Below are 10,932 nucleotides of genomic sequence, written 5' to 3' on the forward strand. Positions count from 1 at the left end.
GGGTGATCCGTCATAATGCTTCCATGTGATTTCCTGAAGTACTGGCTACTACAACGACGAGAAATGGAGATGTTATTAATAAAATTTTGTGGTGTTGTTTTGACTGTGTAGCTCTCTCGCGCAGTAATTATTGTTAATGTTGAGACAGACGCATCCTGATCTTTACTGCAGTTTGCCTCGCTGCAAATATTCAGTTTCAATTTGTTGTACTCTGCCGTTGAAAGTGATAACAGTAATGGCTAGACTACTGGTGAGACTAGACACGAATTAATAACGAATTGTCTGATATGAAGAATTTAGCAACTGTGGATATTTTTAGTATTACTTAACAAGAGCCTTAGATTTACTTGGATTTCTGTCACATGCTGTCAGTTCTGAGAAACAAGACTTTCTCCTTAGGTATTAATTCATCTATTAACAAAAATATGTCACTTTATTGTGTTATTTCTGTAATTTCACTCAAAATACGATTCGCGACTGATTTCAGATTCCCTTGTTTGAACACTAGTAATCCGTTTTTGTGTTCACTCAATTCTCAGATTACATATCAACACCTCAGAAGTAATGTAATTGAATTTTGGGTTGCAGTACATGAACCGTGGAAAAAAATCGGTAAAATCGAAATTCTGTCAAAGCCTGAAGTATGTTAGAACGAGATATAATTAGGTGAGAAGCATGGTCAATTCACGCTGCTTATATTCATTTCAATATCTCAACTTTTCCGGCATTTCAGTAGCGAAATTCCAACTAGTAACAGGTACTACAGGTGTTCTGACCTGTTATTGGCAGAATATATTTTTTTTCAAAGTTCAAGAAGCATATCGATATTATTCCAATGAGAACTACCTGTACAGAAACAATAAGACATCCTACAAAATTACTGTTTTACGTCCCGTCAATAACGAGTTCAATACAGACGAAAATACGTTTGTAGTTTCACTCTTTAAAGCAAGTGTTTAATAAATTATGAAAAGTGAATTTTAGTTACTCCGTAGTCCCGAGAATTGCAAATTACAGGCATTAGACTCGCATTTATCATAGGCGGACAGTAGAGCAAAGGCTGGGGGCCGAACTGCACAATAACCCTGACATCCTCTTGTTTCTTCTTCACTGAACATGTAATCGCGCTTCTCTGTGTTCTATTTTTAGTTTCTATGTATCCTGACAGTCTTGATTCATGGATCGATAAGCGTCTGATGTGAGCACTTTGTCGTCTAAAGAAGTTGCAACCAGACGCGCAGAGTGGGCGTGGCGGCTCTCTGACAGCGAACGTGTGTTGCAGCTGCTGAGTCGCTGAGGGAGCGGCGCGAAGCGGACTCGGACGCACATCACGGCCACCACGGCCACTGGCACGGGCACGGCCACGGACACTGGCATGGACACGGACACGGCCACGGCCACGGACATGGCGGTCACGGAGGAGGCCACGGCGGTCATGAGGGTGGACATGGAGGAGGAGGTCACGGAGGGGGAGGGGGAGGAGAAGGAGGAGGTCACGGCGGTCATGAGGGTGGACATGGAGGAGGAGGTCACGGAGGGGGAGGGGGAGGAGAAGGAGGAGGTCACGGCGGTCATGAGGGTGGACATGGAGGAGGAGGTCACGGAGGGGGAGGAGGAGGAGCAGGAGGAGGAGGAGGAGGAGGTCAAGGAGGAGGACATGGCAAACCAGGTGAGTGTCTGCACAGCCCTAGCATAGCAGCAGCGAAGTTCACATTTGACACCCAGCCCAGAGGTAGCTGGTTTGAGTTCTTTAGTGCTTTTACCCAAAGAAGATACACGATAGCTGAAATGGACTCTGCTCAGTTTCTCCTTGCGTCTTGCACGACAAGTCGTTGCAGGTGTCTCTACAGTAACGTCTCAATGTAGACTCAGTTCTAAGAGATTATGATCTTCAGTCTGTACTCAGGGCAGCATTTTTCATTCTGCGGTTGGAAACTGGCATCAATGCTCTCAAGTGCTAGGAGTCTTCTCTAGCCAAATGTAGAAGCAAAACAGATGTTCTATCATCAGAATTTGATCGGCCAGGTAGTGTCACAAATAGCCATCGTGTGGTGTGTGGCAGAGGATACCATGTACAATTGGTAGTGATTTTCTTTCCTGTTACACTCAAAAATAGAGCGAGAGAAAAACGAGTTTCTATACATATGTTTCTGGATGGGGTGCGCCTTTAGCAAAACACAATTTTGTTTTTTATGCCAAACATGTTTCACTGCAGTTGCAGCATCATCAGTAGGCTTTTTTATGGCTGTTAAGCATAAAGAATGTTCTTTACTGTTTGTACACTTGTAAATATTAGTTTTTAAAATAGTAATCACAATTTTTTCGCCGGCCAGTGTGGCCGAACGGTTCTAGGAGCTTCAGTCTTGAACCACGCAACCGCTACTGTGGCAGGTTCGAATCCTGCCTCGGGCATGGATGTGTGTGATGTCCTTAGGTTAGTTAGGTTTAAGTAGTTCTAAGTTGTAGGGGACCGACGACCTCAGCTGTTAAGTCCCATGGTGCTCGGAGCCATTTGATCAATGTTTCCAAGAACACATAAAATTATGTATTCATACCTTTTTACCACATAGTGTGGTTTTCCTGAGGTATATGTGGTAAAATTATATGAGATCTTGAAAAATTTGTAATTACGATTTTAGAAATTAATATTAACATGTGTACAAACAGTAAAGAACATTCTTTATGTGTAACAGGCATAAAATAAACTCCCACTGATAACCCTGCAGCTGCAGGGAAACGGGTAGCATGTTTGGGATAGAAAACAAAATTTTGTTTTGCTAAAGGCGGACTCCATCCAAAAGCATATGTATTCTTAAAGCAAAGACGGACAAAGGAGCTTCAACCTCTAGATAAGTCTCTATACGCCTACATCCGAACCCTAATTTCTCTACTCTTTTCTTCGCGATCCCTGAGCTACATATGCATTTACAGCAGTAGAAACGTTCTGCAATCAGCTGCAAATACCCGTTCTCTAAATTTTCTCAGTAGTGTTTCGCCAGGAGAGCGTCATCATCCTTCCAGGGATTCTCATTAAAGTTTACGAAGCATCTCCGTAACTCTTGTGTGTTCATCGAACCTGTTGCTATCAATGATGAGTTCTTCTCGGTTTATCAGCCAAGTGGTGGCGTCGTCTTGTCACAACGTTTAAATGTGTTTCGCACCCATCATCTTCACCATCAGTGGAATAAGCCGAGAAAAACTGTAATCGCATATATTGCTAGCAAATCTACCAGCACGCCTCTAAATGACATTGATGTCTTCCTGTATTCCGCCCCTGTGGAGATCTCGGAAATTCGAACTGTAGCACTTAGGAACGTGTCACCTAAGTGCCCTGTATGCAGTCTGATTAACAGATGAGCTACACTCTCCTAAAATTCTATCAGTAAACGGATGTGGATCGCTCGCCTTCCCTATAACCGTCCTTACGTGTCCGTTGCAATTCATATCGGTTTGCAACATTACGTCTAGATAATTAATCGACGTGACTGCATCAAGCAGCACACCACTAATAATGTATTTGAAAATTACAGGGTTGTTTTTGATTCTCGTCTGCGCTAACTTACATTTTTATAAATTTAGCGCAAGCTGCCATTCGTCACTCCAAACTGAAATTCTGTTTAAGTCATCCCCTATCTTACTAGAGTCACTCAAGGACCATACCTTCCCGTATACTACAATGTCATCAGCAAACAGTCGGAGATGTAACTGAAGTTGAAGCTAGGTCAACTACCTCATCCAGGCATAGCATTTAAAAATTTATTGGAATATTAACATTGTTTACGAATGTACACAAACACATTTTGTTCAGTTATTATCACACCCCCTGGAGGCGCCGCACCGCCATGCTGTTCCCTGCTGTCTGTTGTGGAGTGACGCTCACAGCTACGTGCACACTCAGCAAGTCATTAACCTGTGCAGTGCAGTGGGTACATCGCATCAGTATTTGGCAATCCCTTTCCTTTTCCACGCACATACAGAAGTACGGAAATATGACAGACTAAATACATGCTGTAATCTCTAATTTAATTATTATGATTCTTCCGAGAGGTTTACCATTGAAGCATTAGAACAGTAGAGTGGTCCACCACGTATGTTGGTATTTAAATTTATGCAGCAGGGGAGAAAAACATTGCCTTTCTTCCAAAAGTTTCTTTAGCATCTATCTCACATTTTAGTAAGGGCTATATCAAACGGTTGCGCTCCAAGAAAGGCAACTGTGAATGGGTAAATGTCTCCTGTCAGAAATTCATTATAATTGATTAACTCATTGGCAGTGGTTGAGCACTTTAGTACTAACGTCTGTTTCGTTCCCACGGGAAATATTACGAGATCTGACGTAATTCAAATGGAAAAGTTGCTCCAAATTTTTGTACTTGCCGTATATATATATATATATATATATATATATATATATATATATATATATATATATATATATATCTCCACCTACAAGGTAACATCCGTTTGCATTCGTTCCTTCCACAGCTTAACATATTACTTCGTGTCCTTTCCAGTGAGGCTACGCAGGAGTCCGCTGATTTTGCCTTCCAGAGGGCGGAAGGAGCAAGTCTGTAGTAAAGTGTTCACCCACTGCCAGTGAGTTGAGTCATGTTGAAGTGGGCTGGCACAATAACTGGTGGTATCTCGAGGTCTAAGAATATCGCTCGCAGCTGCACAACGACTTATGTAATGTTAGTATTGCGAAAGGACAGGATTCTTTTTTATGTAGCTAGTGTACGTTGATAATCCGCTCTGTGCCAACAATATGTTGACCTGCGGAAAATATTACTTTAATGTTTGCCGTTTCTAAGTAAACAACCACCAGCGCGCTCACGCATGAGCTATAGACTTATCAGAAGACTGTACAGGGTGTTCCAGGAGGATTGGCCAGTATTCAGGGATATGATAGGAATGATCACGGGCTCTAAAATGCATAACGTAAGAGCTAAGAGCACTTATTCTCCTTCGATATTGTGAAATCTCTTCTACTGCAGTCTATTTGCATTCCATATTTTTGGAGGAGTTAGCATAAACCTAAACAACAACAAAATTTCTAGTAAACATGGGCTCTAAAATGCATTCTCTAAGAAATGTGAGGGCTTTTCAGTAGAAAAGATGTATTTCACCGTACTGAAACTGAACAAGTACTCACAGCTCATAAGATATGCACTTCAGAGCCCACGTTACCAGACATTTTTCGTCTTTTGGACCATACTACCACTCCGTCGTCAGGCCACGAGTGGCCTACCGGGTCCATCCGACCGCCGTGTCATCCTCGGTGGAGGATGCGGATAGGAGGGGTGTGGGGTCAGCACACCGCTCTCCCGGTCGTAAGATGGTATTCTTGACCGAAGTCGCTACCATTCGGTTGAGTAGCTCCTCAATTGGCATCACGAGGCTGAGTGTACTCCGAAGAATGGAAACAGTGCATGGCGGCCTGGATGGTCACCCATCCAAGTGCCGACCACACCCGACAGCGCTTAACGTCGGTGATCTCACGGGAACCGGTGTATCCACTGCAGCAAGGTCGTGGACCGTACTACCCCCTGTCAAAATATGTAAAGCAAGACATTGCAGTAGAAAAGATTTGCTTCGCAATATCGAAGATGAAGAGGTGCTCATAGCTCTTGAGGTATATATTTTAGAGCTCATGTTTACTTGACTTTTGCATCGGATGACCGCTCCTGTCACATCCCTGAATATTGACTATTCCTTGTGGGACACCCTGTTAGTCTTTGGAATAGTTCAGTTACTTACCTTGTGTGTAGATATTTTGGTAAATAAGGAGACCATCATGATCATCTCTCACAGTTTCTCTCACTGGTCTCCTTGGAACAGAAGCCTCTCCACTTACTTCCGTCTTCCTCTCCACTTACTTCCGTCTTCCCTCCATATTTCTGTCGCTGCTGCGGCTCAGTATTTTTCGCTTTGTTACATTTTCAACTTATCCGTTGACCATCTGCTGAATCACCTGTCCTTGTACATTCTTACCTTTATGATGGATTTATTTGTTCCATATCATTCTCCTTTACTTATCTCTTGTGCATTTCCTCTATTTTCATGCATTATGCTTCACTAGTGCTTGAAACTTTTGGCTGTTTTCAGTGACATGTTTACTATAGGTCTCTCCTCTTTTCTTGTCGGGACTAGCAGCTCACACTTCTTTGCATTATTAAGTCCAGGCCAAATTCTTGCACAGATTATTCCCAGACGTCTAACTGCTTTTGTTGTTCTGTGAAATACAATATGAAATTTGATGCAGGAGGCGGTGGCAGTGGCAGTATCAGCGGCAGTGGATCCTCCAGCAGCTCCCAGAGTGGGGCCGTTGGCGGCGGCGGCGGCAGCGGCAGTGCCAGTGGTAGCCAGTCTTCCAGTAGTTCTCAGAGTGGCGCTGTAGGAGGAGGGAAAGGCAGCGGAAGCATCAGTGGTAGCCAGTCTTCCAGCAGTTCCCAGAGTGGCGCTGTAGGAGGAGGGAAAGGCAGCGGGAGCGCTAGTGGTAGCCAGTCTTCCAGCAGTTCTCAGAGTGGCGCTGTAGGAGGAGGGAAAGGCAGCGGAAGCATCAGTGGTAGCCAATCTTCCAGCAGTTCCCAGAGTGGCGCTGTAGGAGGAGGGAAAGGCAGCGGGAGCGCTAGTGGTAGCCAGTCTTCCAGCAGTTCTCAGAGTGGCGCTGTAGGAGGAGGGAAAGGCAGCGGAAGCATCAGTGGTAGCGAGTCATCCAGCAGTTCCCAGAGTGGCGCAGTAGGAGGAGGGAAAGGCAGCGGGAGCATCAGTGGTAGCCAATCTTCCAGTAGCTCCCAGAGTGGTGCTGTAGGAGGGAGTGGGAGCGGAAGTGGTAGCCAATCTTCCAGTAGCTCCCAGAGCGGCGCCGTAGGAGGAGGGAAGGGCAGCGGAAGCTTCAGTGGTAGCCAATCTTCCAGCAGCTCCCAGAGCGGTGCCTTCGGAGGTGGCTACGGCGGTCTCAGTGGCAGTGGGAGCAAGTCTTCCAGCAGTTCACAGAGCGGCGCCTTTGGAGGTGGCTATGGCGGCCTCAGTGGCAGTGGGAGCAAGTCTTCCAGCAGCTCCCAGAGTGGGGCCTTCGGAGGTGGCTACGGTGGCATGAGTGGCAGCGGCAGCATGTCTTCGAGCAGCTCCCAGAGTGGTGCCTTTGGAGGAGGCTATGGCAGCCTTAGTGGCAGCAAGAGTTCGAGTCAGTCAGCGTCCGAGAGCGTCGGCTACGGCCACGGTGGCTCCGTGTCGGGCAGCAAGAGCTCCAGCGCAAGCGAAGCTGTCGGCTATGGACGCTGATCCTGACCCACGCTTTGTTCCCGGTTACCTCAGCACTTACGTTAATCCGGCTGATATCTTGGTGTAGTTTAAAGCCCGTGCTTGCACTCAGATGTCTTACTTGTCCTCCATTCACACTTACTGATACGTCGATCGGTTAAGTGGTGGTGAAGCTTGCAAAAGCTCTCTTTTCTATGTAATGTGGTTTGTGAACATTATTTTCTTGTATGTTTTCAAACATGTCCTTTCCAATCTCAGGTAAATGTACGAGCATGTGGCTGACCTAGAACTGATTTGAAACTATTTTTTGATAATTATAATGTTAATTTGCAATCTGCAAACCCGATTTTTGTTACTAGTATATTTTCGATATTCCACAGACAAATATATAAAGGAAGAATCGAATGTTGTTGAAAATAAAGTTATGTTGACGCAATTGCCATACTTGAGCTCTAACTTTTTATTATTTAGTTTTTTTAGACAAAGAACGTTTCACTATTTCTCCATCTGAAATTGTATGTCGCAAGTTGCTATAAGGTGAATGACGGATCATTTGTGTGTATCAGTACTCGTATAGCCCCTCCCCTTCCTGCTCCACTGTTTAATTAAATTATGCGAAGTATTTTTTTTTGTCTAGAATCGTCTGTCGTCGCATTTGAAGTGGTGGACTATCTATGATGTCAATGTCAAATGAAATTTGCTGAGAATTTCTGTGAGTTCTCACAGAGAGAAGCAAACCTGGATATGAATCTCAGTCTCTCGTTTGACTTCACCACAACCAAATGTATGTGGCTGTTCTAGCTGTGGTCGTGCGGTAGCGTTCTCGCTTCACACGCCCAGGTTCCCGGGTTCGATTCCGGGCGAGGTTAGGGATTTTCTCTGCCTCGTGATGACTGGGTGTTGTGTGATGTCCTTAGGTTAGTTAGGTATAAGTAGTTCTAAGTTCTAGGGGACTGATGACCATAGATGTTAAGTCCCATAGTGCTCAGAGCCATTTGAACCATTTTTTTGTTCTAGCTTAACCCCTAGGATGCATGGTGCCAAAAAATACACATGAATGCATATGCAGGGTCTCCAAGGCCCTGCCCTAATTTAAAATTTTCCTCTTTTCATATAATCATTCTTTGGAGTTAAATTTATTCCTATCAAATTTATTGTCATTTTGAAAGCTTCCTAAGATACAGTAACAGGATCTGGTGGGCCTGATTGACATTTTATTAATTTTTAAAAAAACGCTAAGAGTGAATTTTTATTAGTTACATCCATTTACATACAACATATACAAATAACTTTATTAATTCACTTATAAGTTGCAGTTTACATTTTATAATATTTATTACAACCATTTCTTCAATTAAAACATACTCATTATTCACAATATTACGTATATAGGCAATATTTTGACAAGAAGTTATTATTCATTGTTCACATAAAATTGCATTTTTCTTAGTTTTCATGTGACAAACAAGAAGCACAAAGAACGCCACTATGTTCCTTACAAATGTTGGTTTTACAATTAATGCATGTCATAGCAGTTTTACTGTGTTTATTATATGGACAATAATTGCATCTTCTTCTTTTTCCTGAAACAGATAGTTGGTTCGGCAATATGACATCTATTTGAACACCACATCTTTGCGTGGCATCAACGATTTTCTTTGGAAGATTAGGGATCTGAATACGAAGTTCCATTAGTGGACTTACCATTTCCTCTTCTAAATCTCTTAGGAAAAAACGCCTTTTATCACTTCTTCCGCTATGGTATATCAGATGTTGGGCGGAAAATAAAATTTCACTGTTTATTGCTGCGACGTCCATCATATTCATCCATAATGCAAATGGCCATCTTCTTGTTTGTCTCTTGCAAGTGTAATAACGAATTTTCTGGTCCATTTGATCTACTCCACCCTTCGTAGAGTTATAGAACTTTATTATATCTGGTTTCTTTTTTGCATGAGTTTCATCAATGTTTTTGTCATGATGCATTGTGCTAATGAGAACTACAGACTTTTTCTTTTTGGGAACATAACTCACCATTGTAATGTCACCTCTAAAGGCAAACAAAGAGGAATGAATCGCTCTTGAGGCAGGTGGTTTCATCTCATTAGGAAATTCTGGTTTATTTTGTTTGATTGTTCCCACCACTGTAATTTGCTTCTGAAGCATCTCTTCTGCCAGCTGCACACTAGTAAAGAAGTTGTCAACAGTAATATTTTTTGATGATCCTTCAATGTTTTTAACAAGATCTTTCACCACATTCAATCCAAGTTTTTTCTGAGTAGGTTCATGCGGCTTCCTTCCCGCGTAAACAATTCCGTCTGAAGCATATGCAGATGCAGCATCACATAACCAAAATATTTTTATGCCATACTTGGCTGGTTTAGAGGGCATATACTGGGTGAAGCTGCATCTACCACATAATGGGACTAGCTGTTCTTCAACTGTGAGCGAATCATTGGGAATCATTCTATTTTTACACTTGTCAAGAAATAGTTCCCATACATAGCGAACAGCTGCAGGTTTGTCGTCTGCAGATAGAGCTTCACGGGTACGCCTGTCATCAAATCTTATCATTCTCCTTATATCCTCGAATCTATTTACTGACACGGTGGCCTTATATGTAGGATTTGCCTTTTCATCCAAGAATAATTCTCTAATAGGGACATCCCAACTCTTCTCAACACCAGAAAGCTGTAAAAGACCAAGAAAACCCTCCATTTCAGCAAGCGAAACGTTTTTCCACGTTTTACCACGTAAAGCAGCCACTCTTCTGCTTTCAATATTTGTGCAGTTGATGATTTCCTCTAGTATTTCCTTGGAGATGAAATAGTCCCATTCGTCCTTAGGTTTACAGGTTTTCAAACCACGGGCTGGGCCAGGTGTCTTCTTTACGATATTATGGACAGGCGAACGAAAAGTTGCTGGGGGATCTAATTTCCAAGTCGTTCCATTCCGACTAATGTATGTGTGGTCTTCTATACCTTTTTCTGCTGGTTCTTCATTTCCAGACTCTGATGAAGTAATATTATCGGAAGAACTGTCATCTGCCTCAATATTCACATGTGCAGGTTCATTGGCTGACTCTTCACTACTTGAATCTTCAAAAATATTTCCTTCCTCGCAAGAATCATCTTCTTCAAACCACTGAGCCACAACACTTTCAAAATTAGCTGCACTTGCACGTACTGACTCTCTTGCTTTGCGTGTCGAGGCCATAGCGAAAGGCGCGTCTCTCGAACAGCACCTTGTGCAGCACTAAACGAGTCATACTCGTAACAATATGGGCCTTGCAGCAAAAAACAAACTACAGTAACAATGAGGCTGACAAGAGAAGCACAGGATAATAATACTATGCAATAATAAAACATTTGAAAGCAAAAAGATCAATAATACACCGACATCGCCAATATGTGAAAGTAGTGTGTATTATTTTTTAGTTATACTATTACTACTACAGCTACTGCTGCTGTTGGCACTCCTGTTGCTCGAAATACCACCACAGTTATTGTTGGATTAATAACTGCTCCCAAACAAATGTTGAAGACAATATAGGCTAAAGAACATTTATAAATGTGTGGAGGCTTTTGAAGCCCTGCTTATGCATGTGTAAACGTATTAAATTATACAAAAACTTAAAAAGGTATTTCATTCAGACTTGATAGGAGGAAT

General features: G+C 42.8%; 2 protein-coding genes across 2 annotated transcripts; one reads left to right on the forward strand and one right to left on the reverse strand.

Annotated features, from left to right (window-relative positions):
• Positions 1–1,657: 1,657 nt before the first annotated feature.
• LOC124731431 (keratin, type I cytoskeletal 9-like) lies at positions 1,658–7,284 on the forward strand. Its single transcript, XM_047248516.1, has 2 exons — positions 1,658–1,669; positions 6,859–7,284. Exons 1-2 carry the CDS (start codon positions 1,658–1,660, stop codon positions 7,282–7,284), a joined length of 438 nt encoding a protein of 145 aa, XP_047104472.1.
• A 136-nt stretch (positions 7,285–7,420) lies between these two features.
• LOC124731595 (piggyBac transposable element-derived protein 4-like) lies at positions 7,421–10,479 on the reverse strand. The gene is made up of 2 exons (XM_047248517.1): positions 9,298–10,479; positions 7,421–7,546 (listed from the first exon to the last, which is right to left on the reverse strand). Exons 1-2 carry the CDS (start codon positions 10,477–10,479, stop codon positions 7,421–7,423), a joined length of 1,308 nt encoding a protein of 435 aa, XP_047104473.1.
• Positions 10,480–10,932: the final 453 nt, after the last annotated feature.

This window comes from Schistocerca piceifrons, chromosome 1 (genome assembly GCF_021461385.2).
Source record: "Schistocerca piceifrons isolate TAMUIC-IGC-003096 chromosome 1, iqSchPice1.1, whole genome shotgun sequence".
NCBI lineage: Eukaryota > Metazoa > Arthropoda > Insecta > Orthoptera > Acrididae > Schistocerca > Schistocerca piceifrons.

Bases quoted from the DNA above. Each gene is read 5' to 3' on its own strand.
- LOC124731595 (XM_047248517.1), bottom strand. From the start codon at position 10,479: ATGGCCTCGACACGCAAAGCAAGAGAGTCAGTACGTGCAAGTGCAGCT. The intron at 7,547-9,297 runs GTGAGTTATGTT...AATCAGTTCTAG, and splicing joins TTAGAGGTGACATTACAATG to GTCAGCCACATGCTCGTACA.